This window comes from Bidens hawaiensis, unplaced genomic scaffold, assembly GCF_021521415.1.
Source record: "Bidens hawaiensis isolate Kalapana, Puna unplaced genomic scaffold, B.hawaiensis_p1.1 tig00001647_1, whole genome shotgun sequence".
NCBI classification, from domain to species: domain Eukaryota; kingdom Viridiplantae; phylum Streptophyta; class Magnoliopsida; order Asterales; family Asteraceae; genus Bidens; species Bidens hawaiensis.
This window is the reverse complement of record NW_027491093.1, coordinates 2,608,375-2,618,040: the sequence shown is the minus strand read 5'-3', so window position 1 is coordinate 2,618,040 and position 9,666 is coordinate 2,608,375. Positions and strand designations below refer to the sequence as shown.

Here is a 9,666-nt window from a genome sequence, read left to right as displayed (position 1 = left end):
GTCACGTGCTGCTCACGTTGGGGCATAACCAGATAACCGTAGTTTCAGGCCCCCTTCACATTTCCCCCCATTTTAAACCCAATCCAACCCTGATCGTTCAATAATTTATAACAAAAAAATTACGGTTATACCCCCACGTGAGCAACACGTGACACAACTTAACGAAGATTTTTAACGGGGTTAGGCCTAAATGACAAACGCTGTAAGATTCTGAAACGTAAAGAACAATAAACATAAATTAAAAGATAATGGACCATACGTGAAATTTGTGGTAAATATAAATGACAAATTTTGTAATTCTGTTAAAAAAGTTACTCTATAATAAATTAAATGATAATATACTATACAAATTTATTATTAATGCAAACTAAAAACTAAATGTGCACCACCTGTTGTGAAAGGATACTAAAGGCATGTCACGTTCACCACCACAAATAATTATTGATAGAAACTAAAGCAAAATATGAGATGGATACTATATTAAATTTATAAAAAGGTGGCATGAGAATGAAAGTTAGGGTCCCTCCAATATAGCTTTGATATATAATTTATATATGTTGCGTTACAGAAAGTCCCATTAAAGTACAATTTACTTTCATGATGAATACCACGTGGTATATTATTTTTATTTTTATCTATAAATGAAACATATATAAAGGATCTAATAAATTTTAATAGTTTTATTTCATCAACCTTTGCTATGGTTAATATTAAAAAGAATTTTAAATGTTGCAAGTCAATTTCAGTTTCTAGTGGATAGTGAGTTTGAGTGATTTATTATTTCAATCTAACTTGTTTATAGCAAATTGTATTTGTCGGTATGCATCTACGTGTCTACAAACTTAATTTTGTTAAAGTCAATCTGAATTAAATAGCAAGGTAAACTTTACCTTCACTGTTGGGAGATGGAGTTGCTACTTGATGAGAACCCTGATAACTTGATAAGTGATAACAAAACCCCAACTTTTTTTTCCCTTTTCCTTTTATGTTTAACATATAGTATTGGATAATGTAGAATTAGAACTCTAAAATAACCAGTGATGAGCAAATGGATCTTAGCCACAATATTCAACCCGGTTAATAGTATTCTCAGAATTCAGGAACCAACCTTATTGTAAATAATCAGGTCTAACCCGTTCACCTCTATAGGAGCAAACGGGTCATACCTGACCCAAACCCGGTTAATTAAATTCTCAAGACCTAAGAACTTCCTTATTTATAGTCTAATTGATTCAGGTCTCGCGGGTCTTTCCGGTTTATGCTCACCCCTATAGGACACAAACAGGTCTTACTTGTCATGCCTGACCCAAACCTGATTAATGGTATTTTCAGAACCCGGGAACCAATCTTAATATTATATAACAAGGATTGATCGATTCCCGTCCTATAGAGCTTACCCGGTTTATACTCAAGCTTGGCTTAAGAACAAAACAAATAGGAAATACTCAAGAGAATAATGACATATATTAATAGAATAGAATCACAACAATGTAAAAGAAGGCAATAACTCCTCTCCAAGTGTTTATATTCACCCCTAAAAAAGGTAAGGCAAACAAAAATGATCCAAATATAAAAAAAAATGACAATAATAATAATAATATTTTAGAGATGTAAAATGAAGATTCTTTCACACATATATTTCCATTATTAGGTTATTATGAAAATGTTATAGATATTCTAAATCCCTTATCTGTCTCTAGATCCAAAATCCTTCCTTCAACCCCTACTTACAAAAACCCAAAAGGCTTTCTTGATGGATCTATACACATACACATACACTCAAAATCAAAACCCACCAATTTATTTCCACATAGTTCTTGTGCAATAGTCATCATCGATCTCTTGTTTTCATAGATCCATTCTTTGATTTCATCGTTTTAAAACCCATTTATCTTTTTATTTTACATCTCACACGCTCCGATTCATTTATACCACTAAGTACTAACCCTAAAGTTTCATTTTTTTTTGGGGGTTTTGTGTTCTTGATTGGTTTTGGGATCTGGGTTTGGCGAATTTGTGGTTGGTTTGAGTTTTGGTAAGTTGCACACCAGATGTTTGATGATTTCCGCTGTGATGCAATCTGATCAAACAAGAAAGGTAACTTTATAATCTTTTGATTTAATGAAAAGGGTGTGATATAATGTTGTTTTTGGATCTGTGGATGTTGATTTTGTTGTGGTATGATTTGCATTAAATGTGTTAAAAAGTTATGGATCATGAACTGTTGCAGGGATCTGTGGAGGTTGATTTCTTCACCGAATACGGTGAAGGTAGCCGGTATAAAATAGAGGAAGTTATTGGTAAAGGAAGCTATGGGGTTGTGTGTTCGGCATACGATACTCATCTTGGTGAAAAAGTAGCAATAAAGAAGATAAATGATATATTTGAACACGTGTCGGATGCGACGCGTATCCTTCGTGAGATCAAGCTTTTGAGGCTGCTTCGCCATCCGGATATTGTGGAGATTAAACACATATTGCTACCGCCTTCCAGAAGAGAGTTTAGGGATATTTATGTTGTGTTTGAGCTTATGGAATCTGATCTGCATCAGGTTATTAAGGCGAATGATGACTTGACACCTGAACATTATCAGTTTTTCCTTTATCAGCTGCTTAGAGGCTTGAAATACATACATACAGGTTAAATAATGTGACCATTTGTTGTTTTATAAGTTTTATGTTTTTGTGCAATTTGATGTTGAATTGTTATTTTTTCTTTTTGCAGCGAATGTGTTTCACAGAGATTTAAAACCCAAAAATATCTTGGCGAATGCTGACTGCAAACTTAAGATTTGTGACTTCGGTCTTGCGAGAGTTGCGTTTAATGATACGCCTACTGCAATATTTTGGACAGTATGTGGCACATTATAACTGTTTTGGAATTAGTTGTACTTATTGTTTTTTACTAGTTTGAGTGACCCGTTAAGAGTTAAAAAGATAGCCTGATTTGACCTATTGTCACTAGGTCTGTAAATGAAGTGACCGAACACGAACGATGCTTGTTCATGTTCGTTTATTTAGCGAGTGGACATGAACATTAGAATGAACGGATTTAGTTGTTCTTGTTCGTTTACTAAGGAAGTTAAAAAGTTTGTGTTAGTTTGTTTATATTCTAAACAAACTTAAGTCAATGAACATAAACAAACTTTAATCAACGAAGAACATTAACGTGCTCTTGTTTATTCACTTAATCTGCTAGTTGATCACCCAAGGCTTGATAGGTCAACTAGCATAGCTAATAAATAATAACATAAATTTACTTAAATATGTAAACGAACAAACGCATATGAACCATTCTTTTTGTTCATGTCCATTTATTTAATAAAATAATTTCCCATCCATCAGTTCACAAATGGTTAAATGAATGTTTGGTTTGTTTACATGCCTAATTATCACCTCTAACAATCTAGTTTTTCTTAAGTACGATCTGTAGTTAAGTAATACATGCTTATTCGATTTGTTCACAGGATTATGTTGCAACACGGTGGTACAGAGCCCCTGAATTATGTGGATCATTTTTCTCCAAGGTAAAATAGTTTATTTTTTTCTTTAAATTAATACCATAATTATGTAACTTTATATAATAAAATGGTTCCTGTATATCATTTTTTGCAGTATACACCAGCAATAGACACATGGAGTATTGGTTGTATTTTTGCTGAACTTTTAACTGGAAGACCGCTTTTTCCCGGGAAAAACGTGGTGCATCAGTTGGACCTCATGACTGATCTTTTGGGGACCCCATCACCTGAAGCTATTGCCAGGGTTTGTTTTCTTTACCATTAATATATAATTGTATATTATTATATATGTTTTTGCATATTAATGTTGATGTAATGTAACACATACAGATAAGAAATGAGAAAGCTAGAAGATACTTAAGCAGCATGAGGAAGAAAAAGCCGATTCCTTTTTCACAGAAGTTTCCAAATGCAGATCCACTTGCTCTTCGTTTACTTGAAAGAATGCTTGCGTTTGAGCCTAAGGATCGTCCTACTGCTGAGGAGGTAATATTTTTATCTTTTCTTTTAATATCACATTTACCTGTACACTTCACAAAACTTGAATAATATCGTATTTAGCCAACATGCAATTATAATATCAAATATATCATTCAATACTTAGGGTAAATCACAAATTATGTTCTTTATGCCCGGGATAACTTGCAGATCGTGTTCTTAATAAGTACACTGAACGTCATTGAAGTCAGTTCATATGTGGTGTCAGTGTGTCACTTACACTCACACCTTTTCTGTTTTCACTGATTGGTGAACTTTTTATGGTAGTGTTTGAAAATGACCATTTTACCCTTGTTTAGAGAATAAAAACTATGGTAATTTATAACTACGTTCTTTATATTTGTAGTGACATGAAGATCTCTTCATTTGACTTTGATAATACATTGAACGTCCCTGAAGTTCATGTTGTCACACTTTCGTCCATACCACAACTAGTGTTAACTTTTATGTTAGTTTTAGTAAATGACCTATTTACCCTTATTTAGAAAATAAAAACTAGGGTAAGTTACATTTCTTTATTTTACGTTGGGTGAATATGATATTTTGCAAGTTTGAAGGGTTATATATGAAAATGCCCTTTATTTGTTTTATAAACGATTTCATTAATAAAGTACTTTTTTTCCCTTATTTTATTAGGCGCTTTCCGATCCATATTTTAAGAATCTGGCTAAGGTTGAGAGGGAACCATCTGCTCAACCTGTCACTAAAATGGAATTTGAATTTGAAAGAAGACGAATTACAAAAGAAGACGTACGCGAGTTGATTTATAGGGAAATTCTTGAATATCATCCCAAAATGCTCAAAGAATACTTGGATGGTGCTGAACCAACCAGCTTCATGTATCCAAGGTGCACTTTTTAATTTTTATTACTTCATATTTTAAATATGTCTCTTGATTATTTTCCCCTTTTGTTTGACTTTACAGTGCTGTTGACCAATTCAAGAAGCAGTTTGCTCATCTTGAGGAGCATTATGGCAAAGGTACCGCAGCTGCACCTCTAGAGAGGCAACAATCTTCATCATTACCAAGGTGATATATAACTATACGTACAAATATCATATTATATTGATATATTATGTTTGGGTTTTTTTATGTTGGTTAATTTTGAGGTGCAGGGCATGTGTGTTATATCCCAAAGAAAGTACTCAAAGCACAGTTGAAGTTACAAATGGTATGTCAAAATGCTCAATAAAAGATGTTGGGAAGCAGCAATATGTGACTAACCCAATGCCGATGACTAGACTTCCTTTACAAGTTCCTCAAACCATCCAAGGTTTGCTGATCATTCAAGCTTAGTTATTGCCATTTTTTATTAATCACATATAGATAGGATTAAAGCATTCATTATATCAATTTAAAGGATTCTAAAAGCTAAAGTTATTAATATCAATTTGTTGTTTATTACTTGTAATGCTGTAATCTCGTGTTTTAAAGCCACCAATAATGTTGTGAAATCACTATATTTCCAAATCAAAATTTTGCATCATTTTGACCAACTTTGAAGGGCATTTTGGTCTGTCCCTACTCCCTACATTTGATGTTTTTGGAAATCAAACTTGTAATGCCCATTTTTTTTAATAAACGTTTGTTTATGTTTTAGAAAAAGATGTTTTAAAAGTTAATAATGTCCGTAGGATATATATATACATACATATATATATATATATATATGATTCACCCATATTGAAGTTATATACATTGATAACAAAATTCAGAATTACATTAAATACTTAAGAAAGTTAATACCTTATAATATGTCATTCACAATCTTTATATATTAGTTAACTAACATTTCTAGAAATTTAACACAAACTAATGATTGTAGTTTGTCTTGAAATAACTTGTACGACCCTCTCAAACGGAAGTCGTCCCTATAGGTTTATTGTTACCACTGTTATTGGTATTATTACTGCTATCATGTTATGAATATTTTATGTTTTAAAAATGATAATTGATTTTGCACATTTTAACATATAATAGTTCGTACATTGTACGAATGCATCATGTTTTCATTTTTTGTATATAGTAGAAACATAATAAATACAATTCAGTTTACAAATCCCATTAATTTTATCATAGCACATTACATTCCTAAACTTTTATATTTATATTTTTACAGGGGCAAGTGCCGCAAGGCCCGGTAAAGTTGTCGGTTCGGTTATGCGATACAACAATGACACTGATGCTATTGAACAACAACGAAGGGTTAATAGAAACAACCCAGTAGCCGCCCCAACCCAATTCCCACTTCCTGCCTCTTCCTACCCTAGAAGGTCGTCTGCCTGCAAAACCGATAAACCAGAAACAAATCTTGAAGTTCCCGGAAACGGGTTACAGGCCCGACCTCCATACGTTCCACGAAAAGTTGCTGCTGCTCAAGGCGGGCCCGGTAGTCAGTGGTATTGACTCGCTTAACGTTACGGGTCAAGTCGTGTAAGGGCTTTGCCGGTAAGGAAATGACTATACCACCCCTGGGACAGCATGAGTTGGGAAGTTTTGTTGGTAGACCGGAGGGGTATAACTGTCATTTTTGTTGATGGAATTTGTGGCAAGTGTGAAGATATTGGAAAGACTATTAAGAAGAAGCTAACAGCCTAATAAAGACCATGTTGATTCTCTAGCTTACTCAATGTTTTGACTTGTAAAAATTAATTATTGTTAAAAGACCAAGTTTTTAATTGTATCCTTATAATGTGTACTTGTTTGAAGAACGTGAATATGGTATTTTTATAAGTTTCATTTGTTTAATTCTTATATTTGTATTTTGGATTTTACATGGTATTGTATTCATCATATTAATGTCCCTTCTGTTACCCGTCTCGAATGATTGTTTGCATTTCATGTTTGAATTTATAATAAAATTTAGGTCATTAAGGAATTGGATCCTTCACTACGGCCAACAATTACTTGTGGCCACCATTATCGTCCTGACAAGCACAACTGTAGTCCACGCCATGGCCATTCGTAGTTTGTGGGGGCGGGGATGATTGGTCGGGGTTGGTAGAGTAAGGGTCATGGTGGTTCGCTGATTGGAGAGGTGGCGAGGTAAGGGCAATGGCAAGGTCATAGCGGTTGTTGGAACAAGTGGCGGTACTGGGGTGACCGGGATGGTAGTTGTATTGACAAAGGCGGTTGGGATGACACTGGTATCCAAGGTGGTTGGGTTGAGGTATTTGACGACAATGAATGGTCAAAGACTTTTTACTTTGGTTGAATTCTTTCATAGTTTGGATTTTTGGAAGCATTTTTGAATTCTTATAAATGAAAGAGTTTGATAGAATAAATTCCATTTCATTTTATTAGCCTACCAGACAAATTAAGAATGAAATTAATATTACAACACAATTATACTATACTAGCTTTTATCCTCCTGTGTTACGGAATTATTTTACATTATTCGTAACTAGTATTTACATATTTTTAATTTTATTTTTATTTATTGTAAGAAAGTTAATAATATAGTTGTAATTTGATGATGAAAGGATTTCACAAATAAACTAGATGTTATAACCTGGTTTAAACGATATTTTAGTTTGGTGAGACCCATGACTCGCTTTTTTTACTATTAAATTGTTTATTAATTATAAATAATATCTTTTTCTAATCGGATATTATTTTTGAGTATATCCCTATTTTATAGGAAATTTTTATCAAATATATGATGAGATTAATTCTTAATTTAATGAGATATTATGACCGGTTTAAGGGATATCTGGGTTTGGTGAGACCTATACCCGTGAATTCAGGTCAAATGCATGAGAAACCTCCATTTTCAAATAAAACAATCTAATGACTTGAGAAAATATAGTAACAACCAGAGAGCTTTTAAATGTTTTGTTTATATATATTTAAGATATTAAGAGAGACAAATTGCTATAGTACACTATCATGCTTTCTAGGTTTAACCCTTTGTTATTTATAAAATCTATTTTTGGCCCATGATGATTTATATTGCCAAAAAGACGTATGTTTATCTAAAATAGTTGTTTTGATAAACAATAAACTATTAACAAACATGGTCCATAGGATTCTAATTTGTTCAAATACTCAGTGGCATTCCACAACATAAGATGATTAATGATTCTAAGACTATTTGTAACTTTTAAAACACAAAAACGAAAGAAAAACTTGAGTATACATAAAATAAAGATAAAAACGAACAAAGTTAAACACCAGCATAACGCTTCGGAAAACCCCTAGTTGTTAACCAAATGCACTTCAAGTCAAAGTATCCTCATTATTTTTTTACATTATTATTATTATATATTTTTTTTGTCAATTTTATTCTTTAAGACTTAAATATATATAAATGAAACCTTTTAAGTCATCAAATTGTTTTTTTTGTAAATGGTGGCTTCTCATGAATTTGACCAGAATCCACGAGTATGAGTCTCACAAAAGCCAGATAGTCCTTAAATAAGTTATAACATGTCAATAAATTATAAACTAATCTCACCAAATATTTGATATGAAAACCCTGTAAAATAGGAAAATAATAAAAATTAATACCCGATTTAAAAAAAAAGATATAATTTATAATTAAGAAACAAATTTATAATAATAAAAATAAGCGGGTTATGGGTCTCACCAAACCCAGATAGCTTTTAACTGGGACATAAAATCTCATTTATTTGTGAAAATCTTTTATTATCAAAGCCTAAGTATATTATTAGCTTTTTTAATTACAATAAATAAAATTAAAAATCAATAAATATATATATATATATATATATATATATAGAAAAGGGTTCAAATAAAAAGAAGTTGTTTTCTAGGAATGGTAAGAACCAATAGAATTTTGACATTTGGCATTAAAACCTATGGTGAAAGAATAATACTAGGAAACTATGTCGGTTATAATGGTGAAAGAGTAATTCTAGGAATATATATATATATATATATGGGAGGGTTATCCTAAAAATAAGTAGTTTCCTAGAAAGATTAAGAATAAATCATAGCCACTGGATCATATCAATCAATGATTGAGATTTAAAATTACCAAAAACCGTCATAGTTTCCTAGAATTACTCTTTCACCATTATAACCGACATAGTTACCTAGTATTATTCTTTCACTATAGGTTTTAATGCCAAATGTCAAAATTCTATTGGTTCTTACAATTTCTAGAAAACTCCTTATTTTTATTTGAACCCTTATATATATATATATATATATATATATATATATATATATATATATAAAGCATGAGTTAGGACCTCTTAAATTTTAAGAGGTGCATAAAACTATGCACAAGGTACAACACACAATGTATAAATTTATGAGATTTTAGGGGTAATGTGGACTTTTCAATCTCTTTTATGGTTAACTATATATGATTAAAAAATATTTACAAGTATAGTCCTTTAATTTCAATCACATTTTGTTAATATATATAATAGTTACACATTTACTCTCTTATTCTAAATTAACTACCCCTACAATTTTTAAACGACTATAACTTTTTCCAGGTTAATATTTTTTCAAAAAAAAAGTACACCATAAAAACGAGCATTTTATGCTCTTTAATTTGAGTATGATATTGCTATATTTTTTTTAATTTAAAAAACTTAACGTGTTATCTGATTACCAGTTAGAACCGGGAAACGGGCTCCGTCGAGTGCGTTCGGTTCATTGGTTAAAAATGGTT

The 9,666-nt window shown here is 31.8% G+C and overlaps 1 protein-coding gene across 1 annotated transcript; it reads left to right on the top strand.

The window, feature by feature from the left end:
* The first annotated feature begins 2,068 nt into the window (after positions 1 to 2,068).
* LOC143590349 (mitogen-activated protein kinase 16-like) lies at positions 2,069 to 6,611 on the top strand. Its single transcript, XM_077070856.1, has 10 exons — positions 2,069 to 2,097; positions 2,231 to 2,639; positions 2,725 to 2,852; positions 3,467 to 3,526; positions 3,615 to 3,764; positions 3,851 to 4,006; positions 4,655 to 4,866; positions 4,944 to 5,048; positions 5,135 to 5,292; positions 6,139 to 6,611. The coding sequence occupies exons 1-10, from the start codon at positions 2,074 to 2,076 to the stop codon at positions 6,423 to 6,425; spliced, it is 1,689 nt and encodes a 562-aa protein (XP_076926971.1). The 5' UTR covers positions 2,069 to 2,073; the 3' UTR covers positions 6,426 to 6,611.
* The last annotated feature ends 3,055 nt before the right edge of the window (positions 6,612 to 9,666 follow it).